The sequence below is a fragment of the Triticum aestivum genome, chromosome 7D, assembly GCF_018294505.1.
Source record: "Triticum aestivum cultivar Chinese Spring chromosome 7D, IWGSC CS RefSeq v2.1, whole genome shotgun sequence".
Classification (NCBI taxonomy): Eukaryota; Viridiplantae; Streptophyta; class Magnoliopsida; order Poales; family Poaceae; genus Triticum; species Triticum aestivum.
In genome coordinates this window covers 620910484-620933889 of record NC_057814.1, presented here as the reverse complement: position 1 = coordinate 620933889, position 23406 = coordinate 620910484, and the positions used below count along the sequence as shown (strand labels likewise).

General features: G+C 45.6%; 2 protein-coding genes and 1 long non-coding RNA gene across 3 annotated transcripts; 2 read left to right on the top strand and 1 right to left on the bottom strand.

The window, feature by feature from the left end:
- Window positions 1-678: 678 nt before the first annotated feature.
- LOC123168037 (dual specificity protein phosphatase PHS1) lies at window positions 679-6082 on the bottom strand. The gene is made up of 10 exons (XM_044585903.1): window positions 5904-6082; window positions 5701-5813; window positions 4820-5042; window positions 4305-4481; window positions 4065-4225; window positions 2950-3955; window positions 2213-2359; window positions 1908-2135; window positions 1600-1757; window positions 679-1081 (listed from the first exon to the last, which is right to left on the bottom strand). The coding sequence occupies exons 1-10, from the start codon at window positions 5949-5951 to the stop codon at window positions 775-777; spliced, it is 2568 nt and encodes an 855-aa protein (XP_044441838.1). The 5' UTR covers window positions 5952-6082; the 3' UTR covers window positions 679-774.
- Window positions 6083-9915: 3833 nt separating this feature from the next.
- Window positions 9916-12074, top strand: LOC123169040 (protein trichome birefringence-like 8). Its single transcript, XM_044586893.1, has 3 exons — window positions 9916-10316; window positions 10409-10810; window positions 10907-12074. Exons 1-3 carry the CDS (start codon window positions 9943-9945, stop codon window positions 11418-11420), a joined length of 1290 nt encoding a protein of 429 aa, XP_044442828.1. The 5' UTR covers window positions 9916-9942; the 3' UTR covers window positions 11421-12074.
- Window positions 12075-18976: 6902 nt separating this feature from the next.
- Window positions 18977-19523, top strand: LOC123169023 (uncharacterized). The gene is made up of 2 exons (XR_006484615.1): window positions 18977-19055; window positions 19168-19523. It is a non-coding gene; the product is annotated as an uncharacterized lncRNA (long non-coding RNA).
- Window positions 19524-23406: the final 3883 nt, after the last annotated feature.

The following is a 23406-nucleotide window of genomic DNA, read 5'->3' as shown; positions in this document are numbered from 1 at the left end:
TTTGTTCGTGTTTCAATAAATATCCGCGTTTCAGAAATGATCAAATTCGAAAAGAAGTTCAAGAGTTTCAAAAAAATGTTCCAATTTAAATTTTTTTCCACAAATTTTCCAAAAATTTCGCATTCTAAGAAATAATCCTTTTTTTTTCAGAAAAATGTTTCGTTTTTGTTTTCACGATTTGGTGCTGTTCTTAGCTTCCTTCAATGTTGCGCTGCCTAAATAGTCACAAGCACTTGTTAGTCATAGTGGCTATCAGCGAGATGTGTCCGCCTGTTCGAATGCCCACCTAACCATACTCTTTTTGCGACATATTTCATTGGGCGAACTGGTCATATAACATCCGCCGATGGGCAGGCCCATCGGGGCGTACACAGGCGGCGCGGGCTATGTAGAGATCTCATCCATTGATGTGTTTAGGGGGTTGTACCGAAGACGAAGTGAATCTTCTGTAGTATATGGTAATTCTAAATAATATGAAGGATATCCCGAACAAGTTTCAAAATTTCTAGAAAATATGGCTAAAATTGTTGAAGTTGCTACTTCATTAAAAAAGATTAAGCTCTTGCAGTTTTCCGAGGAAAAACTCATGCTATTTGAACAAGTGTTATACATCAATAATAACAATCAGAAACTTGATCTCACTATAATGTACAACAAGAGTTTTCTAGATGTGTGGTACATGAGTCAAAAGTTTGGGTATAGATGTATGTATAATGTGTAGTTTGCTATGAGAAAACCCATGCAAACCCTTCTTCTCCATTGGGGCTAGCGACTTCACCCTGTCTTCAATGCCTCTATCGCCTTTTGTATCTCCAAGGTCATTGCTGAGTCTACGCTTCCCGACGATATCTTTCGGTGCACCTTCTGTAGGTGTAGCTTGAGTGAGCTACTGCTGAGGCCAGCATTCTTACCACAAATGGGGCATACTTTCATTGCAGGCCTCTTGTGCTGCCACTCCATGGAGGTTCTACCGTGCAGCTTCTTTTCAAGATCCAGCAAGACTTTAGCAAATCCGTCATTGGGGTGCGCACGTCGGTGCACCTTCTTCAGCATGTCCCATGCTTCTAGAAGAGTACAATTTCTAAACAAACATGAAACAAATCAAGTCAATGAAACAAACAAAGTAGTAAACTGAAATTTGAGGCACTATCATTCTTATGAGGTTTCACACATATTCGTATCCCGAGCAAAGCTTGTATTGATTATGTTAAGCATAATTTGGTCATTGATGGTTTTCATCAGTTTCTTAATCGGATATTGATATATAAGACTGTCCATAGTGGGAGTAACTTCAGCAGTAACATAGAGTCCAACTCAGCAAATTTGCTTATGTGGAATGATTTAATGAGGAGGGAGATGAATTGAGTAGCATAGCTAGTTACTCATACTATGGGTAACATCACGCATATCAAGACAAGATGAGTCTATAACCTAATAAATGAGGTGTGTATGACATCACACATATGTTACTCCCCACTATAGAGGTAGTAACATAGACTAGCAAGATATGCATGTTACTAGTCTAAGTTATTCCCCACTATGGGTAGTCTAATCTCTCGTTGGTAACTGGAAACAAAAACATTTATTATGCAGTCTTACTTTCTAAGCATCAGGTAAGCAAGAACAACAGTTGCACTTCGACTTTTTCCTTCAAAACAATGCACTAGAACTTTGCCGCGTAGGTGCTCAACAAAATCAATGAAATCACATGCATCTTGGAAGACATCGGTGATTTCCGCATTTTCATCATCATTTATCTGTAGAAAAGAAACACAAAGTGTCGCCAGGAAAGCAAGAAAATTAGTTCCTTATTATGGCTGAGAAAGCTCTAAAGTGGAGAGTTCAGCCATTTGTTGCATGTAAATGATCTTCCAAAGTTTGTTCACAAAATTGTCATATGTACTTACTGAGAAGTTTCGATAGTCAAAAAGGCAAGGCTTCTGAGATTCCGACTGTCCAATTTCATTCGCACACAAGCACAATACATGGGTGATGCCAAGGTGTCGAAGTGTGTATGTCGACCGAGCAGCTAGAGCACCACCAATATACATGTGATATGTGATCTGAGAAGGACGTTCTGTACTTGCAGCATCAGAAATCAGTGATATCCTCTCAAGAAGGTGCTCAAGACGGACCTGAAAACAGAAATTCATATGCTTAGTTGCTCCAATAGATAGTTTGTCGCCAAACAGGCTAGGTAGAATAGGATCACCTTCAACTCATAAGCATCAACGACAACACTATTATCTATCCCTTCAAAGAAGCCTGTGTTAAAATTGTTGTCATGACACAATTTTACAACATCAGTCCTGAGCATGTCATTCCATTGTTCTATTTCTTTGTTTAATTCACTGTCTACCTGCAAACATAGTATTGCGTGAATACAACCGGGCAATGGTGCATCTATAAGCATCACAACACAATCATCTTTGACAATGCAACTCATCCTAGCTCGCCTCCTCGACACGATCAAGTCGAGGACTAGGCAATGGGCACCGACGTGCGGAAGGGGTATGGTAGCTTTGCCTCTGGAGCCGGAAGGACAGGCCTCAAACCTTAGGTTGGGTGAGAAAGCAAGGTGTCTATTTATAAATGATGGAGATAACACACCATCAAAGCATTCACACAGAGAAATAGTTATCGAGATACAAACCTATGATATTTATTGTTATTATCTTTATCTAGTGTGTGAATCCTTTATAGATGGTTATTTGGTTTTGTACAACTAATTTGCTAACCTTATGGTATATTATATCATTTCAGCCGAGCATTCAAATAATGCAAAACAAATACTCCCTCTGTAAACTAATATAAGAGCGTTTAGATCACTACTTTAGTAATCTAAACGCTCTTATATTAGTTTACGGAGGGAGTAGATACCAACCAGATTGTCGTGTATAGTCTGTTAAAAATCAATAAGTTTTCCATGAGCACTTCAAAGAAGTTAACCTTGGCATACTTGTTAAATTCCCTGAGCTTCATCGTCAATCGTAGACCACGGGATGCATCGCCATTTGCTTTCCAATTCTTCATCATAAAGCTCTCTCGACAAATAGGAGATGACATGTCAAAACTATCACGGGATAAGGTACGGGAAGGCCTACGCATATGTCGTGGAACTTCGGAATCACTCAGATCTGTATGTGCCTCTATACGACACAATGGTGAATCAGAATGACCTGCATCTTCCTTGTCAGATTCATTTGAACCTTTATACATAAGATTAAAGAAAATTTTCAATAGAGCATCTAGCTTCTGATAAAGTGTGAGCAGGAAAATGTGGAACCGTTGAAGGTCCCTCAGAGCACTACGAAAACCTCCTCGGAAGGAATTAACTATTGCTACCATATCACTCTCAGACAGAGGAGAATGATAGCTATAATCGGATGACATGTCATATTCTTCGGGTCCAGGGGTACCAAGTTTTCCAATGGACACCTCAAATAAGAGGTTCGAAGAATAGTCCAGGTTATTTAGTGTTAGTTCCACCAGTCTTGGATAGCTCTCTTGATCTTTCGTTCGTTTACTGGCGGGTGGTCTTCGTGGTACACCCGAATCAATGGCTACAATATGAAAGCTAGAAATCTCAGGCTCAATTTGATCATAAGAGTCTTCCAAAAGCTCTGAGATATCCGAGCCTACACTGCCGCTTATTGAAACGGATCTTCTCTGCTTCTGTTTCTTAGGGCTTTTGATTATCTCTGGCTTGTAGCGGATGATGGCAGAATCATGAATATCATCCAATGAATCAAGGTTTGCATAAGCTTCTTTGTAGGCAACAAGTAAATTTGCATAGTTTCCACGCCAACCAAGGGGCCGACACCGCAGCCTGTCCTCATTTCTCAGAATGAGGTCCAGGATCAAGATCCTACCTAAAGCTTCGGCAGTTTTTTCAGCAAACTCCGGGGAATCAAATGGTGTTGTGCTCTCTAGTAGAGGGGATCCATGTACATAACTGCAAAACAACATTGGAATTTCTTTCATGTTAACTATGTACCATATTTTTTTGAAAAGAACTATGTACCATATTGTCAGGCACATTACTGGTAACTTGGAGTTAATACTTCATCAGGAATAGACATCGGCTTAGTTCGAGAGCTTCTAGCATCTCAGTGCAAATCATCTCCTGAAGTTCATCACCAACAGCTATTGCTTCATGTCGAGCATTCTCTACTGCATCCTTTATTTGTTGCCATTCACATGAGGAGCTATGAATCACTCTGCCCTGCATTGGTCAAGAGAGTTCACACTATAATAATTATGTGGTTAGCATGAATGCCTACTACAAGAAAGTGAGTACTTACTTGAGGGGTCCTTACGCCAAGCCATTTAGCCAGTTCATATCCAAACCGTTCTGACTGTGTGGCCATCCTTGATGGTGCTATTTTAATGACTGCTGCAGCTTCCTTGGAAGGAACTTCACCATTTTTAGATGTTTTGAATAATGCAATGAATACAACTCCTCCAGAATTTACAGTCACCTGTGCAGAATGGTACAAGCTATTAGAAGGAAACTAGAGCCATGGCTAATAAACTATATTTTCCAGTATGAAGCGGAATCCTTGTGAGAGATATTGATGTTAGCTTTTTGCGGAGGTGTTGTGAGCTTTAGCACAGTTCGCATGATGCTTACTGTATCAGTACATTGTGGTAGGCAGAAAAAGAAAGTAACAAATCTTGACTCGATGACCACTGAGATGAAATTTGATGAGAGAAGTGATATATCTAGGATAATAATCAAGTTTACCAGTTAGAATCTTACCAATAACAGGGAAGACAATTTACAGGAAGATGGATAAGTAAAAAGGAAAATACCAACCTCAAAACTTCTGTTAATATCATCCTCGGTGGGTTCCGAACTTGCAGTAGTATGTTTCGTATGGTGCAATGAAGAAAGAGAGGTCCAACAGAAGTTACTTGACTCTATGTCCATCATAGAAACACTCCCAAGCCTTTCCCAGAGGCTTGTTTTTGGCAAATAATCACATGGGCCGGAGTCGATTACATCGCTACCAGAGTCTACGATTTCTAGCACATCTGGACTGCAATATAGAAAATATACAACATTAATAACTTGGTTGAGAAACTTATCCCATGAAAGGAGCAAATTCATGCCCTTGCTCTATATTGTTTTAACCATATGAATAAAATTAGAGTAACCATCTGGTCAGGTATGTCTACGCTACTTTTACATGATTGTTCATTTGATTTTTGGCGAGTGTTTCAACATAGATAGGGCGTTCACTACATTTATAGTTTTTATCAATTCTCAAGATTACCAAGGAAGCCCGTGCATCTTTCAGCTAATAGGAGGCCGAACATAACATGGTTGGGCAATAGCGGTAACACACGGACCAAGTTCAGAGTGATAGTGATACACACTTGTAGACAGAGAATGACCATCACATCACATCGCATGTTTCATATAACAAAAAGAACCTCTTGAAAGCATGTCACGTTGATCAAAGATAACAGCGGAAGCATAGTCTCAGGGGATAGGCAGCTCGGAACCAAACCACTCACAAATAATAATAATGTAACCAAGCATATCACACAAAAATAAGCCAATTAATTACGTTACCTGATTCATATCTCAACAGGAATCACAAAAAACTAAGATCCTTACGAATTATGGATCAGACATGGTACATACTCCAATTAAGTAATATATCCCACGAGCGACATAACTAATTCTCCTACCTGATTGAGGATTCGATAGCCAAAATGCCCGACTTCGGTTGTGGCGACTGGGATAATGAGGACATCCTCCCGGTGCGCTTCCTCATTGACGCTACCCATTCCTCGAATCCACTCTGCAATAAATCAGATCAATCTGGCTCTTTCCCGCCAAGAACAGGGCCCGGAACCAAAGAAATATTTTTTGGTTGGGGCGACGCACTTACGGAGGAGGATGTGCGGGAGAAGGATTTCGATTCTATTCCCTCTTCCATCTGTACATGAAAATGTGGACAAATGGCAAGTGAAAATCAAGTTCTTCAGATAATATCATCAAGTTTAGCCGGGTCGCGGATTGGTGAAGTTTATGACCAATCAAAGGCAAGGGGTGGGGAAGAAGGGCAAAAATGCTATTCTCCAAGAGAACTTCCGCACGAGTGAACGCGCATGCAGGCCATCCATGTTGTCTCAATTCTTTTCGGCCATCCATGTGAAGGCGCATGCAAGCCATCCATGCTATTTGCCAAGAGGGCATGCATGCGCATTGCCATTTTATTCTCCCTCTCGGATGATGTCTTCAATGATACCCAAGTAAGTCAAGGACAACATGCTGAATGAGGTGTTTTTTCACCCCCGCCTCGTCCGCTTGCATCTTCTTACCGGAAATACGCAACCCTCCTCCCTCTTCTCTGTTATGGATCCAGACTTGGGGATAAGTAATTAGATGGCAGGTAATGTTTTAAATTTTCTTCATGCTTTCCTTTACCGAAAAAGGGTTTCCCCCACTTTATATATAAAGCAACCAGCACCAAGCCAATACAGACGCACCGATACAAACACACGCCACCACAGCGCACACACTCAGGGCAGGATACAAAGATGTTGAAAACAGCAACACAACCCCAAAGGACTCCAAACCAACAACAAAGCATCAATAAGGAGTCGTTGAGGCCCTCATTCATGGACAGACCACTGCAATGAAATGAAGCAGAGCATGATGAAACCATGGGCTCCAAGGCGGCGCCTTCATGAAGGGAGCGACACCGGAGCGCCGCCATCGCTCAATCCAAGGATCAGGTTTTCCCGGGAGCACCACAACGAACAATGAGCACCCGCGACGATGCCTTCAAGAAGGGGACGACACCATAACGCTGTCGCCGCCGGTCTGACAAGTCAGAGTGGGTTTTCACCTCGGCAAACACTCACTGTCACCAATAGAGCTACCGGCAACCGCACCACCACCATCGAATGACACACCCTAGTCACCATGCCGCCCACACGGCCATGGTCACCAGACAGCGCATGAGTCGCGGGCTCCGCCCCCGTGCACCAAGGCCACCACCCTGGCGTCCATGGCACCAACTCCATCTCTGACCGGGGCACGTAGCCGAGACAACAAAAGAGACGGGCGGGAAGGTCCCTCCTTCCCCAACCCTGAACATCCCCAAGTCCACGCCGACTAGAACTAGCCTACACCGCCCCGCCTTGCCCCATCTAGACAAAGGCGAGCTCCCTGGTGGCACACCACGTGCCACCAGAAGGGAGACAAGGACGGCTCTGTGGCCACCCCTGGCGGCAGAGCAGAGCATCCCTCAATGGTGGCCAGATCTAGGAAAAATTCAGCCCTTCGGTGCCCTTATACAACCATTGCATGGGAATGGATAGGAGACCAAGGGCCGCTCATGGACGAGCCGACACCGGAGCGCACCCAGTCGCCGCCGTGAAACGATCCGCCGACTATCATGGACCGCAGGCGACCAAAAGGATCCCAGGTCACCGCAGCCTACCCCACGCATCGGCCCCAAGGGCCTCCGCCGCCACATCGCGTCAGCCCCGCTAACCGCAAGGCCGAAGCGGCAGCATGCACCACCAACAGCTTGCCACACCCGGTCTGGGGCCGTTGCACCGCGCCCAGACCACACAACAGAGCCGCCCACACAGCCAGGATCTGACCGCGCGGGACCAGCACGGCGCACCTCGCCGCCGACCACCGCCCTTCACGCCGCTCCAGATGGCAGCCACCGCCGCCAACTCGAGCCAAAGCCCCGTCGCGCTGCCGCCCGGCTGCCACAGCCCGCGCCGAGCACCCAGATCAGGGGAAGAGGGGAAGCCCCGCGGCCGCCACCGCTGGCTGGGCTTCGCCTGTTAGCATGCTGAGGCGTTGGTGAGGAGGGGAGGAGGATGGGAGATGGTGGTTGAAAGGGGCGGCTAGGGTTACCATCCAGTCGCCCACGGGTGCAACACAGAGGGGTAGGGGGGGGGGGTCCTTCTTTTCATGCTTCACTTTGGAATGACTCATGAGGGAGAGGAAAAATGCTGGAGCCCAGGGATGTGCAGTGGGGTACTCCACTAATTAAACTAAGAGGAAGCAACTAATTTGTCATTGTTTTATTTCCCAGGTTGGTTCTTTGGTGGCTCATGAGAAATCACCATGCGGGCATTGAATTCATTTAGAGTAATCCACCACTTATTCGGCAATTTTTTGTTTTCTCATTTAGATTTTATTACTAAGTGTTACACTCAATATTCAGTTGCTGCTGTTCGTATAAAACCTCAGATATTCTAAGGTCCCAACACTTGATCGTTTCCTAGGGTGTTGATTTTTCTTACCTTCCCATTTCACATGAGAGGTAAGAGTATAAAATAGACCTGAGTCGTTGATCTCATTGATTAGCGGTCTGATTAACTCTTGCCTTCTTACCTCACATGTAAAAAGAAGGGGTAAGAGGGAGTATGCTAAAATTTGCCTAAAACTAATGTCCTAACTGAAGAGTGTGAAACAAAAATTAGCATTCAAACGCAAAGAAGATGATGCAAGTATGTTTAGGCTCCCATGATTAGTAGCTCCAGAATTGGAACTTTGTTTCTTCGTTTATTTAATTTTACTTTTCTACTTTCACTTTTGATATGGTGCTGAAACCCTTTCTCAAGCGTCCTTTCATTTGCATCGGAATGATGATGGAAGGTTTGTGTTCTATATGGTATACATGGCGCAAACTTATGTAGTAAACTGTTATATTTTGATAACCTATTTTATCATACTATAGTCTCCATGAGTATAACTTTTTCTTGTTATGTAGATAGCATAGTTAACCACATAACAATATTGCTAAATGGTCATTATTAGTTATTTATTACACATTAGTAATGTATATCATTGAAACTATTTTGCTTACGCTAAATTTTAATAGTGTGTCGTGCATTTTTAGCCTCCATTTTGCTGGTTATCTACATAACTCTTGTGCTATAGAACTTATCAGATATTCAATATGACTTTGTTCCTTGGTGTTCCCATATCCTTGATGACCCATGCTTGCTAGCTAGTATCCATATCTATATAGAATAGTAGGTATTTTCTTATCTGGACTAGTTGATGGCCTTTGCTACGGTGGATAGTAGACCATGAATGGAATCTTCAAAAAAGAAAACTTCACATTTGTAGTCCCGTGCTTCTGCATGAATGCATCTTTTTGTTATGTCCGGGGGAGTTTCTTAACTGCCATTGTCATTTAATTTTGGGAGAAATTCTATGTTGTCATACCTTTTAGTATATAAAAAAATGGTCCTTTGTACGAACTCTTGGTGCCCTTTTGATGCATATAGTCCCGCTGCCAAATTAGAGTGCATATAGGATTTGTTTAAAGTTAATTCGACTAAGTTTATAGAGATATTTATCAACATTTATAATACCCAATCTTTACCGTTAGATTTATCATGAAATATATATTCATATGATGTATATTTAATAGTATTGTAAATGTTCATATCGTTCTGTACAAATTTGGTCAAAGTGTGCAAAGTTTCACTTTGGAAAAATCTTATATGCACTATAGGAGAGAGCACTATAGTTTAGTTCAGGTTTTTAGTTGCGCTCACTAGAATGATTTTAGGACACTTAGTAGCATCTGTTGGCTCTTGCCACTCGTCGCAGCATAGAATGGGGACATTGGCCCATTATTACAGCCATATGGTTGAAACAGATTGCGTCATGTATCCTGAAATGTCTAAGAAAAAAAAAAACTTGTTTCAAGTTCCCTTCACCTTTTGTTGGCTCGACATGCAGAATTCCAGCTGCACTGTCTGTGCCACTGATTTCTGTTGGAAAGAAAACGAGTGCTTCTGAATGGCGCTTCCGATGTGTAGACGACTAGTTCCTATTTGTTCATCATTCATACAGTCATTATGTCTAAATTTAGCCACTCGCTCCCTCACTCTTGTTGCAACTCCACGCCACTCTCGGCTCCTTATTCTCCTCTCAGCCTGTTAATGGTCGCCATCACAACTCAAGTACTAGTCAGAGATCCATCCATGCAAGCTAAACACGCTCCGGTGTCCGTCTTGCTGGTTCTCTTCGTGCTCTCCGTCGTCCTCACGCTGGTGCCACAGCCGCAGAAATCATTCTTCCGGGCTCGGCCACGGCCACTTCTGATCGACAATGATGGCGGGGGCATTACGGCTCACGCCTCCGGTGGTTGCGACTACTCCGACGGGAAATGGGTGAAGGACGCCACTACCGCGACGCTCTACGGGGAAGACTGCCCGTTCCTCGATCCCGGCTTCCGCTGCGAGCGCAACGGCAGGAACGACTCGTCCTTCCAGCAATGGCGCTGGCAACCCCGCGGCAGCTGCCACCTTCCGAAGTAGGTAGCCATCGCCATTGACATCTCTCATTAGAGAGCAAAATATTTTGTCTTGTCTCTGTCACCTTTCTAAGTACGTTCAAATTCAATAGGTTTAATGCGACGGATATGTTGGAGAGGAGCCGGAACGGCCGAATCGTGTTCGCTGGCGACTCCATCGGCCGTAACCAGTGGGAGTCCATGCTGTGCATGCTCGCCAGCGCGGTGCCGAATGGTTCGAGGATATACGAGCAGTCCGGGAAGCCCCTTAGCCGGCACAAGGGCTACCTCTCCATGATCTTCCTGGACTACAACCTCTCTGTGGAGTACTACCGCGCGCCGATGCTCGTCATGGTCGACCGCATCCTGCCAGTGGCAAGCAACAAAGGTGCAAGCATTACCAGGGGCGCCATCCGGCTCGACGTGCTGCCACGCCACGCCACACGCTGGGCCGGTGCCGATGTGCTCGTGCTCAACACGGGTCACTGGTGGAATGAACACAAGACCATCAAATCGTACGTGATTAGTTAACTAATCAGGATGCTAGCTACCGCATTGCATTGCTATGACCGTGATTAATTGACTAGAGCTGCATTGATCCATACTTTCAGAGGAAATTATTTCATGGTGGGAGATCGGTTCAACATGACAATGGACATCAAGGAAGCGTTCCGGTTATCCCTGCAGACGGTGAAAGATTGGGCGCTAAGAAGTCCACGACTCTCCACGAGCGGCTACCTCTTCTTCAGGAGCTATTCTCCATCACACTACGACAACGGAACGTGGGACACTGGGGGCTCATGCGCGGACCAACAGGACCCGCTGGTGATGACCACTGGCGAGAGCGACCAAGAGTATTCATGGATCAACACGATGATCTCGAGCACGGCACGACGCACGAGTAGACAACAGATGAACAATAGGGTGGTGTTCTTGAACATAACGCACATGACAGGGCTGAGAAGGGACGGTCATCCGTCGCGACACCGAGAGCCCGGGACGCCGCCGGATGCCCCAGAGGATTGCAGCCACTGGTGCCTGCCAGGTGTGCCGGACGCGTGGAACCAGGTGATGTACGGGCACCTCGTGTCTACGGGATATGGCATGAGGTCGGTCAAAAAGTAATCAGCAGCTCATCTCGCACCAATTCTACATGCCTGCAGACACGAACTTCACACCCACGTTGCATAATTCATGAAATGCAGAATTAGCAGAGATTTAGATAGGGTACAGAGCAGGAGCATGGTGTATCACAAAAGCATAAAGATGTATGTAACGTGTTCGACTCTGGCACATAGGTAGGCAGCAGGACCCCGGTGTATTTTTTTTAGAGAAAAGGCCGGCCGAGCCCGAGAAGAGCTCAAACCTAACCCGGCTTTGAATTAACAAAACCATCAACCGGCCAGGATTACATGGAAGCAACATACATCAATGGAGAAAGCGGAAAAAGGGATACAAGGTGCAAAGAGGAACAATTCTAAGGCAACAACCAGCGGGCAAGAACACACCACGCCGTCGCAAGACCCCGGTGTATCACAAAAGTCAGAGGAGCACCCCCGTGCATGCATGCATGCAGAATTGGCGTGAGGCAAGCCGAGCCGTTGATCCCATGGACTCTCAAGTTGTTGCATCCGTCCGATGGGTTTGTATACACACAAAGACGAGCAACAAAACCTGGATGCTTGATCCTGTTCAAGTCGCGAACTGAGCATAGCTCAGATCGATGGCTATGTTTCTTGTGGTGAAATTGGTATGCACACAGAGATAGCTTCGTTTTACAGTAACCGAATATTTTACTAAGTGAACTTATATGTCTTTGCCTTCATTCCGAGCCATATAAAAGTAAACTTCCGTAAAAAATGGGTCTTAAGCTGCTGAAGAGCAGGCAGAAAGGCGCCCGGGCTGTTGAATTTGAGAAGCGGGTATGGACGATAAAAGGTTAAAAGATTAGTCATGGCTTACCAGCTATGAGCTTTTGGTTACTTATCTTTGCTATTCTGAATTGACAAACTTAGTAAGGGCATTTCTAGTCGATCCCCAATAACCGGTTAGGGACCTAGCCGACCCCAATCGGTCTTAGGGGAGTAAAAATTACCCTTATCCGTCGCGGTTCTCCTTATATTTACTTCACCGCTCGGCGGCCGAGTAAGAAAAAAATCTCACTTCCACTCTGCCTCCTTTACCCCCCCACTGCGGCCGGTGCCTCCCCCAGCCGTTCTCCGCCACCCCCTCTCCTCCAATGGCCGGACGCGGTGGTCGGAGGTCCCCGCCGCCCATCAGCAGCTTTGATCCGCGCCCGCGGTTCTGCTTCAAGCGGCACATCCTCGAGCCGCCGCCGCACGGCCGATGTGCCCCCCCCCCCCCCCCCCCCCGCCCGCTTCGCCGACTTCACGGACCTCCCTCCGCAGCAGGAGCCGCAGAGGAAATACCTTGGTGTCCGCCAGCGCGCGTGGGCGACATGGGTGGCGGAAATCATCAATCGGGAGACCCACACGAAGAAGTGGATCAGGTCGTTCCACACGGCGGAGCTCGCGCCGCTCGAATATGACCAGTGGCAAGTCCGGTTCCATGGCTCTGCCGCGAGGCTCAACTTCCCATTTGGGACGGCGCCTGTCCACCTCGTCCCCCCGGCGCTGGGTGTGGTGAGTGCAGCGATGGCTCGGGAGGACCGAGAGGCAAAGGAGCGCCTCGCGGCGGAGGCTGCCGATGAGGCATACATGGCGGACCTCCGCCGCCAACACTTCGATCTCGTGGAGGTGGAGCGGCTGATATTCGCGGACAATGGCGGGGAGGTCATCGTCATCTCCGGCGACGAGGTGCAAGGCGGCGACCACGAGGGCCAGGACGAGGATTTTGACGCCGAGGAATGGTGGCACATCTCCCCAGACAATGACGACGATGATACTGGCCCGAACCCAATGGCTGGTGGCATGTCGAGGCAAAATTGGTTCGACCTCTTCCATGGCCGAATTTAAGTTTATTTTAGGTTTAAGTTTAGATTAGGTTTAAGTTTAAATTTATATAAAAAATTTGGTTGTCAAGGCTAGGTTGAAGCTATGTTGGAATTTATGTTTAAATGTATGCAAATTTTGATTGAAACTAGGTTGAATCTATGTTAAATTTATGCAAATTTATGTTTACTCCGTTAAATTTAGGGGATCGGCTAGGTCCGGCGAAATCGTAGTGGAGTAAAAATACTCCACTAAGAGTTTACTCCACCGGATCCTCCGCTATTTTTAGGGGATCGGCTAGAAATGCTCTAAAGAGAAAGAGGGTCAGAGATTTGAGAGTTGTACCAGCAAAAAAAAAGAGATTTGAGAGTTGAAGCATAAGTCAGTAACTGTAATCTTTATCAGTTCCAAAACCTTACGGTTTCCTTTTTTTTTCTGGAAAAGGGTCATATATTATTGTAACAACGTAAAGCTGCTGGGCGGTCATGCCATCTGGTGGAGCTATTTGTTTTGTGATTAGCAAACAAACTGTCCATTTTCTGTCCTCAACAATCTGCAGTGTATTTTATTTCTCAAAAAGGGAGAAAAGGTGCGAGCTATTTCTATAGTTTGTTAAGGATCAAGATCTTTCATATACAAGTGACATAATTATTTTCTTAGTGTCTTTGTCTTTCAGTACTCATACCAATGTGTATAAATGTCGAATGTATTGGTCTATTAAAATGGGCATATTTTCATATAGGTTTACCAAAAGCGAAGTAGCATTTTCGTTGCCTTCCTATGTTTTTCCTGTGAACTGATGTTTTAGCGTGCCTTCAAGTATGTCCAATCGTTCAGCAAAGACCTCATCACACGGAATTTGGCTTGAGAGAAGAGTACTCATAATAGCTTCCTCTAAACATAGTTTGCTACTGGCTTAGCTGAATGAAAAAAGTGGATCGACCTCCTCTGCCGCTCCCGCGGGCGACAGGGGAGGCCTCCCGCCGCCGCCGGTCCCCGTCCCCCCTCTTCCTTCGGTCCCCTCGCCGCCGCCCAGGCGCGCCGGCCGGCGAAGCCTGCCTGGCGGGGGCGGCGGCGGGACGCCTCTCCCCTTTGTCGTTTGGCTGGCATGGGACGGCTAGATCGATGGAAGGCGCTGGGTTAGCGTGGGGCACGGCGGCGTGGCAGCGGGCGCTCCTGGCGGCGGTGTGCGGTCGGCGCGACGATGCTATGGTGGCGTTCTCGCGGCGCATGGGGCTCGTTGGTTTCGCTCTGGCGGCCAGCGAGGGTTGGATCCCGGGGCGGCGGCCCCGGATGGCGGAGGGTGTATCGGTGGCTGTGGTCTCGTGACCGGCGATGCAGCGGCCGCGGTGGTGGACGATCCGTGCACAAGACGCTTGATGGAGGCCATTGGAACAGATCTGGGTGAAGACCTGCTCGCGGCTGCTGCCGAGGCCGGCGATGGCGGCACTTTTTGGTGTCGTTCCCTTGTTGAAAGCATCGCTGTTGAGAAGTTCCAGGCCACTATCTGCTACCTCCGGGGGAAACCCTAGATCAGTAGATCGGATGACGGCGGCATTATTGTGTCGTTTTCCTCTTGTGGTGTCATTCTTGGAGGTGTACACGGGGTCGAGGGACCAGAGGGCGGAATAATTGGTGGAGCGGTGCTTCACCCTGCACATTAATGGTGGCGTTTCTCGGCGGCGTGGCGCGGTGGAGACTCGGCGCCCGATGTGTGGCGAGGGACTCGCGCAGGAGGGTGCCGTTCTCAGGCACTGTGGTGGCGTCGATGGCAGAGCGGCCGGGCAAGGTGGTGCAGCAGTACACACTGAAGATGGATTGGTGGCAAGCGGCGGCGGCGGCCTCATACCCGGCAGGCATCCTGGTGGAGAAATGCGCCGGACTGGTAGGTGCCTCATACCCGGCAGGCGTCCGGGTTGGGACCTCAGGTCTTAGATGTTTAGGTTTGGCTGCGATTTCTGTTTGGTATTAGGCCCAGACTATCAGCGCCCCTTCATCAATTGGATAGGTGTAGCGACAGTTGTTGCATAGACGGTGGCTTTAGTCTTACTGTTGTATCACTTTGTAAGGTTTTTTGAGAATAATTAATAAAGTGTCCGTATGCATCGTCCAAATGCAGAGGCTGGGGGTCCTCCTCCTTTTCTAAAAAAAACATAGTTTGCTACTTCTCAGGGCCAACCCATAGGTCAGGCTAACATCATGACCTCCCGGGGCCGAGGGACGGAGATCTCAACTAACATACTTGTAATCACTAAACTATTGGTTATTACACTCAAATGTGTAATCAATATATTGGAGAAATAATAAGGTCAAACATGTGGAACCAAGGTGCACACCACACACGGGCCGTAGAAACAAACCAATATGATAGTTGCATCCACTAGTTTGGTTAGGTTACCAATCTCTTGGATGAGCATTCCACAATTTAGCTCTATGTTTTATGTTCCTAGTGGATTAATTCCTATGTCTATTTCCATGGACTATGATGATTTTTTAAAGAACAAGTAGTAACCGTTATTTAGGCAACAAGTAGTAACCCTTTTATATAGTGTATTATTAAAATCGATGCTATTTCAATACCAAGTTCAAAGTAAATACACGTTTGTCAACAGGTTAGTAAGCCAACTGGAAAACATACTGACAGATTTGACCATGACAAAAGCAGCATGTCAACCTTTAAATGATAAGTTCCTCATAAAAACTTATATACTCCAGAATTTTCTATTTGATTGTACCTAATAATGCACTAGAAACTAGCACTTTGATTGTACATAATAATGCGCTACAAACTTCTCACTTGTTCATACAGATCTATGTTAGGATTTTTTAGATTATAAAACACACACGCGCGCACATACACACAAATTTACCCAAGTGCCATAAATTACTATGAAAAGCCATGCAGTTTAATCTATTTTTCGCACATGCAGTGAGATCTTACTTAACATTGTAAGTCACATTTCTCCCAAAAATAAATTGTAAGTGGCATCACCTCAAAAAGGAAACTAACTTCTCTTAAAAAAATATGTGATTTTAAATATAGCATGGTGTGCTCTTGTCAACGATGATCGAAGTGTATACAAAACACTATAATTAATATAAAAATATATTCCTTAAATTTGCTTTTCGATAAAGTACATTATAATTAAATATAAATTTTTAATATAAACATTATTATTTTAAATTTTACATATGGGTGCAGATTTTATACCAACACGTGGGTATAGATCATATACATACCATTTGTTCCTAGAACGGATCGGTTGCAATGGCTGTGGTTCGCCATAACAGATCCCGAGCGAGCATGGCAAGGGCTCGACCTCCAGTTCTCACCCATGGAGCGTGCACTGTTCTGGGCATCCACGTCAATGCCATCGGGAATGGATGGACCGCCCTGCTCTAGGAGGACCGGTGGATCAACGGCCAATCCGTCCACGAACTCCTGCCCAACCTCTACGACTGCATCCCTAAGCGACGACGCATGGCAAGAACTGTGGCAGACGGGCTGATTGGCAACTCCTGGGCATGCGACATTCACGGCAACCTAGGCTTGCACGAGATTGGTTAGTACTTGCAGCTATGGCAGGTCATGGAGCACACGGTGCTCTCCGCCGCCCCGGACCAGTTGATCAGAAAATGGACGGCGAGCGGCACCTACTCCACACAATCCTGCTACCTGGCCACCTTTCATGGATCAACCACTTGCTACTCCTGGAAGCTCATCTGGAAGAGCTGGGCGCCGCCGAGAGTGAAATTCTTTCACTGGCTGGCCAACCAAGATCGGTGCTGGACTGCCAAGAGGCTGGCACATGGACTGCAACATCACCCCCGCTGTCTCCTATGCGATCAAGAGCCGGAAACGCTCCGGCACTTCCTGCTGGAATGTCCCTTCGCCCGCCAGGCATGGCACGAGGTCCTGGCCTGGCTTCGCATTCCAGCCCCGATCCCCAATCACGAGCCCTCGCTCATGGACTGGTGGAAGCATGCCACAGAGAGAACACGCCACCGAGACTGTTAGAATTAATGGGCTAGGCCCATAGCAATTTCTGAAATCTCAAAGCCCATGTGTAAAATGGCAAGTGGTGGTGCTAAGTTTGAGTTGGACCTCTTTATATAGTGGGTTCTCTCCACCACTCTAAGTGGTGTGTGAGAAGAGAAAGGGAAAACCACACGCGCTCGCTCGCCTCGCCTCGCCTCGCCGGGGTGAGGCGAGGCGAGGCGAGGCGGCGCGTACATGCGACATGCGCGTGAATGGTCCGCCGAAATCCGGTCCGTCTCCTTGCAGGAGCGCCGCTTCCTTTTGCCGTTTTATTTTTATGTCTTGGCAGACAAGTTTTTGATTTCTTGTCCGGTAAGTATACAAATTAGAAACCGAGTCGGTTTGGGATTGTGATCGCGACACAATACTGCCTCTGGTCCTAATATATATATACAGCTACCGGCTGCGGCCAGAGACACACCGAAAACACCTAGGGTTTTTCCTCATCTCACAACTTGCGCCACCGTCGTAGTCTACTCCATCCCAAACGCCGGCGTGCATCGGCGCGTGGGAGAGCAGGTCTCCGGAACCGTTCGTCTTTGCGATCCTGCACCGGGAGAGGACGAATTAGGTTTTTGGGAAGCGCTGTGCGCGACTGCTCAAATTCGTCATCACGGGTCGTCTTCCGTCCAAGTCGGGCGGTGCTACTCATCGTCGTATTCATCGCAGTCAGCAGCAGATCGTCATCAACACCGTCACACCCATAATAGCTAACGATCAGTGCGTCCAACATCCTCTGTTCATGTCTGTCTCTACAGCTATTGTTACGTGTTTGCTACTGTTATGCATGTCTTGTTATTCTTCTAGTTTGCTAGATTATTGCATGCTAGTATCTCTTCTAGTCATGAATTATTTACTCGAATTAATCATGAACTTGCCTAATATTCCAACAATCCAAAAACCTAATTATAGGCAATTTCCTGAGTTAACTATGGCTGGATTCGCTGATGCAATGAGGCCGGATAAGTTTACCAGTGTGCACTTTAAGAGGTGGCAGGTGAAGACCACGCTCTGGCTTACTGCTCTGAAAGTTTTCCACGTTAGTGTTGGTGCTCCAGAGGGAATGACTGATGAAGATCAGAGAAAATTCCAGGAAGCCAATACTATGTTTGTGGGATGCATTCTGAGTGTTCTTGCTGACCGTCTGTGTGATGTGTACATGCACATAAATCACGGAAAGATTCCGTGGGATGCACTAAATGCAAAATTCGGTGCAACAGATGCAGGCAGTGAACTGTACATCATGGAGAGTTTTCATGACTACAAGATGGTGAATAACCGTTCTGTGGTAGAACAAGCTCATGAGATACAGTTCATTGTGAAGGAACTTGAACTCCTTAAATGTGTTCTACCTGACAAATTCGTGGCTGGGTGCATGATTGGAAAGTTGCCTCCTTCATGGAGGAATTTCGCCACAACTCTGAAGCATAAGAGACAGGAGATATCAGTTGAAAATCTGATTGCATCTCTTGATGTTGAAGAAAAAGCTCGGGCTAAAGATAGTACTGAAAAAGGAGGTGAGGTTCAGCCTACTGCTAACATGGTGCAGAGGTACCCACAGAACAAGAACAAAGGGAAGAACAAACCTGTTTTCAACAAGCCTACCAAGACTACTACCTTCAAGAAGAAGAAGTTCAACAAGGCTGAGCTAGAGTGCTACGCCTGTGGGAAGCCCGGACACTTTTCCAAGGAATGCCCTGAACGTGCAGACCGCAGAGGGAAAACAAGCTCCAAGACTGTCAACATGGTGACCGCTAGCAATACTGATGGGTATGGTAATTTACCTATTGTGCTTTCAGTATTTCAATCATCTTCGTGGTGGATTGATTCGGGTGCTAACGTTCATGTGTGTGCTGGCATCTCCCTGTTTACTTCTTATCAGGTCGCAAGGGATTCTTCCGTCCTAATGGGGAATGGGTCACATGCTTCTGTTCGTGGCATTGGCACGGTGGATCTGAAGTTTACTTCGGGAAAGATCGTGCAACTAAGGAACGTGCAGCATGTCCCTACTATGAACAAGAATCTAGTTAGCGGCTCCCTTCTATGTCGAGATGGATTTAAGGTAGTTTTAGAGTCCAATAAAGTAAACGTGTCAAGATTTGGATAATTTATAGGAAAAGGCTATGAGTGCGGAGGCTTGTTCCGCTTTTTCCTTTCAGATTTTTGCAATAAGTCAATAAACCAAATTTGTGCTAGTGTTAATGATGATGCAAGTATTTGGCACTCTCGTTTATGTCATATTAATTTTGGTTTAATGTCTCGGCTATCCAGCATGAGTTTAATTCCGAACTTCACAGTTGCCAAAGGTTCTAAGTGCCATAGTTGTGTGCAATCGAAGCAACCTCGAAAGCCTCATAAGGCTGCCGAGGAGAGAAACTTGGCACCTCTAGAACTCATACATTCTGATCTTTGTGAGATGAATGGTGTGTTGACAAAAGGTGGAAACAGATATTTCATGACTTTGATTGATGATGCGACTAGATTTTGCTATGTTTATTTGTTGCAAACTAAAGATGAAGCATTAGACTACTTTAAAATCTATAAAGCTGAAGTTGAAAATCAACTAGAGAGAAAGATCAAGCGTCTTAGGTCCGATCGTGGTGGAGAGTATTTTCCCAAATTTTTTGATGAATTTTGTGAGGAACATGGTATTATTCATGAGAGGACGCCTCCCTATTCACCTCAAACAAATGGAGTGGCCGAGAGGAAAAACCGCACATTGACTGACTTGGTGAATGCCATGTTAGACACTTCTGGTTTATCTAAGGCATGGTGGGGGGAGGCTCTATTGACTTCATGTCATGTCCTGAATAGAGTTCCCAACAATAATAAGGAGAAAACCCCTTATGAGGAGTGGGTTGGGAGAAAACCATCACTTTCTTATTTGCGCACTTGGGGATGTTTGGCAAAGGTCAATATTCCTATTCCTAAGAAACGCAAACTTGGACCAAAGACAGTGGATTGTGTCTTTCTAGGGTATGCTCAACGGAGCATTGCTTATAGGTTTTTAGTGGTAAAATCTGAAGTACCTGATATGCATGTTGATACTATAATGGAATCTCGTGATGCAACATTTTTTGAGAACATATTTCCTATGAAAGATATGCATAGCATTGCTAGATTTTCTTCTAAGAGAATTCCTGAATCTAGTACAACTGATGAATATTTCGAACAATCACATGAGGAAGTCCTTGAGAAGGATAACAATGAAGTTCCTATAAGGAACAAGAGACAAAGGATTGCAAAATCCTTTGGTGATGATTTCATTGTATACCTTGTGGACGACACACCCAAGACGATTGCAGAAGCATATGCATCTCCGGATGTAGATGATTGGAAAGAAGCTGTTCATAATGAGATGGACTCAATTCTTTCTAATGGAACTTGGGAACTAACTGATAGACCATATGGTTGTAAACCTGTGGGCTGTAAGTGGGTGTTCAAAAAGAAGCTAAAGCCTGATGGTACTATTGATAAGTACAAGGCGCGGCTAGTGGCCAAGGGCTACACTCAGAAAGAAGGCGAAGATTACTTTGACACCTATTCACCCGTTGCTAGAATGACCACCATTCGAGTGTTACTTTCCTTGGCTGCCTCTTATGGTCTTATCATTCATCAAATGGATGTAAAGACAACTTTTCTCAGTGGAGAGTTGGAAGAGGAGATCTATATGGATCAGCCTGACGGGTTTGTGGTAAAGGGTGAAGAGAGAAAGGTGTGCAAGTTGTTAAAATCTTTGTATGGTCTGAAACATGCACCTAAGCAATGGCATGAGAAGTTTGAAAGAACTCTGACTTCTGCAGGATTTGTCATTAACGAGGCTGATAGGTGTGTTTACTATAGCCATGGTGGGGGCAATAGTGTCATATTATGTTTGTATGTGGACGACATACTGATCTTTGGTACAAACATTAATGCAATTAATGAGGTCAAGTCTTTTCTATCAAAAAGTTTTGACATGAAAGATCTGGGAGAAGCCGATGTAAATCTAAACATCAAACTTACTAAGGATGAGAGTGGGATTACATTAACGCAATCTCACTATGTTGAGAAGGTCTTGAACCGATTCGGTTTTATGGATAGCAAGCCTTCTCCAACACCTTATGATCCGAGCGTGACACTCAGAAAGAACAAGAAAGAAACGAGAGATCAATTAAGATACTCTCAAATTGTCGGTTCACTCATGTACTTAGCTAGCGCTACAAGACCAGATATCTCTTTTGCTGTGAGCAAACCGAGTAGGTTCATGTCCAACCCGGGTGATGATCATTGGCATGCACTAGAAAGGGTCTTGCGCTATCTGAGAGGTACTATGAGTTACGGAATTACTTATTCAGGGCATCCTGCTGTGCTACAAGGATATAGTGATTCAAATTGGATCTCCGATGTTGATGTACTCTACGCAACAAGTGGGTATGTATTTACTCATGGTGGTGGCGCAGTGTCATGGAGGTCTTGCAAGCAAACCATATTGACGAGGTCAACTATGGAAGCAGAATTAACTGCTTTGGACACAGCTACTGTTGAGGCAGAATGGCTTCGTGAGCTCTTGATGGACTTGTCGGTTGTTGAAAAACCTGTACCGGCTATTCTTATGAATTGTGATAACCAAACGGTTATCGCTAAAGTGAACAATTCTAAAGATAATGCAAAGTCATCAAGACACGTGAAGAGACGTTTGAAGTCTGTCAGGAAGTTGAGAAACTCCGGAGTAATAACTGTTACTATATACAAACAGACAAAAACCTGGCAGATCCCTTTACAAAGGGACTATCACGAAATGTGATAGATATTGCATCGAGGGAGATGGGTATGAGACCCATAGATGTTACACCATAGTAGTAACCCAACCTTTGTGATCGGAGATCCCGTGAATTAGGATCTGCGAAGAACAAGCTATTGGTAAACTGAGGAGAGTAATAACTAATGATCGTCTCCAAGTGAAGATGCAAAACTCTCAGAGCTGTAAGGCTCAGATCTGTAAGGCAGGTTGGCTGTAGGAGATATGCCCTAGAGGCAATAATAAATGTTATTGATTATCTCCTTGTTCATAATTATGTTTATGTTCCATGCTATAACTGCTGTGGTTCCCGAGCCCGTATATCCATAAAGGCTCTGGGGAGAACCCATATGCACGTGTGGAATAATAAATGGTAAAATGTATTCCTAGTCGTGCCTCTAAGACTAGCTCAAGTGTTGCATGATGATTATGTTTTCCCAATCATGGGCATGTCTATGCCAAGCAACTTTGAGGGCACAATGTCAGGAAGGACATTTGTGTTGAATCGACCCGAATTGATGTTATGCTATGAGATACATTCGTCACAAGTTAATGGTTTATAACACAGAGATAGTTAATGTTTGCATAATTCCTTAGACCATGAGAGTATCGAGTTTCTTCATGCTTGCTTCATGAACTTTGGGGTTTGTTAAACGTCATCCGTAACTGGATGGCTATTACGGCGGCTTACGGGTTCATGGGAAAGTATGTTAAGTAACTTGATAGCTCGAGATTGGGATTTGCTCCTCCGACGATGGAGAGATATACTCGGGCCCACTCGGTGTTACGGTGTCCATCATCGTCTGGCCAGACACTTTGTGATTTGATCACGGGGATGCCGGAACACGAAACGAGAAAAGAGAACAAAACCGGTAACGAGGTAACTTGCATAGTGGACAAAGTGTTGGCCCACGGGGATGCAATAAATCTCACCTCAGGTGTTTGTGATATATCGTGAAGCAACAGGAATAGCTCACCTCAACTGGAGGTTCACTCGAATATTCATTCGTGTGGGTATAGGGGTCAATATGGGTGTCCACGGCTCCGATGTTGATCATTGATCGGAAGGGGTTCCAGGTCATGTCTATACTTCACCGAACCTATAGGGTCACACGCTTAAGGGTCATCTATCTGCTGAATACTAGACAGGGAGTCTGAGAGAAAATCACCGAAAAAGTTTCGGACACCGAAAAGTTTCGGACAGCGGAATCGTACCGCAGAGAGAGGTCACCGGATGAGTTTCGGTGAAACCGAAAAAGTTGTTTCGGGGTATGCCATTAAGTCAAAATGGTTTCGGCACATGCCTGATAATTCTTGGAGGGTGCCAGAATCATTCTGGAA

Excerpts from the sequence above, each read along its gene's own strand:
- LOC123168037 (XM_044585903.1), bottom strand. The coding sequence starts at position 5,951 with ATGGAAGAGGGAATAGAATCGAAATCCTTCTCCCGCACATCCTCCTCC. Across the intron at positions 4,482-4,819 it reads ATATTAACAGAAGTTTTGAG|GTGACTGTAAATTCTGGAGG; the intron begins GTTGGTATTTTC and ends CATTCTGCACAG. Across the intron at positions 4,226-4,304 it reads TTGGCGTAAGGACCCCTCAA|GGCAGAGTGATTCATAGCTC; the intron begins GTAAGTACTCAC and ends TGACCAATGCAG.
- LOC123169040 (XM_044586893.1), top strand. The coding sequence starts at position 9,943 with ATGGTCGCCATCACAACTCAAGTACTAGTCAGAGATCCATCCATGCAA. Across the intron at positions 10,317-10,408 it reads GGCAGCTGCCACCTTCCGAA|GTTTAATGCGACGGATATGT; the intron begins GTAGGTAGCCAT and ends CAAATTCAATAG. Across the intron at positions 10,811-10,906 it reads GAACACAAGACCATCAAATC|AGGAAATTATTTCATGGTGG; the intron begins GTACGTGATTAG and ends CCATACTTTCAG.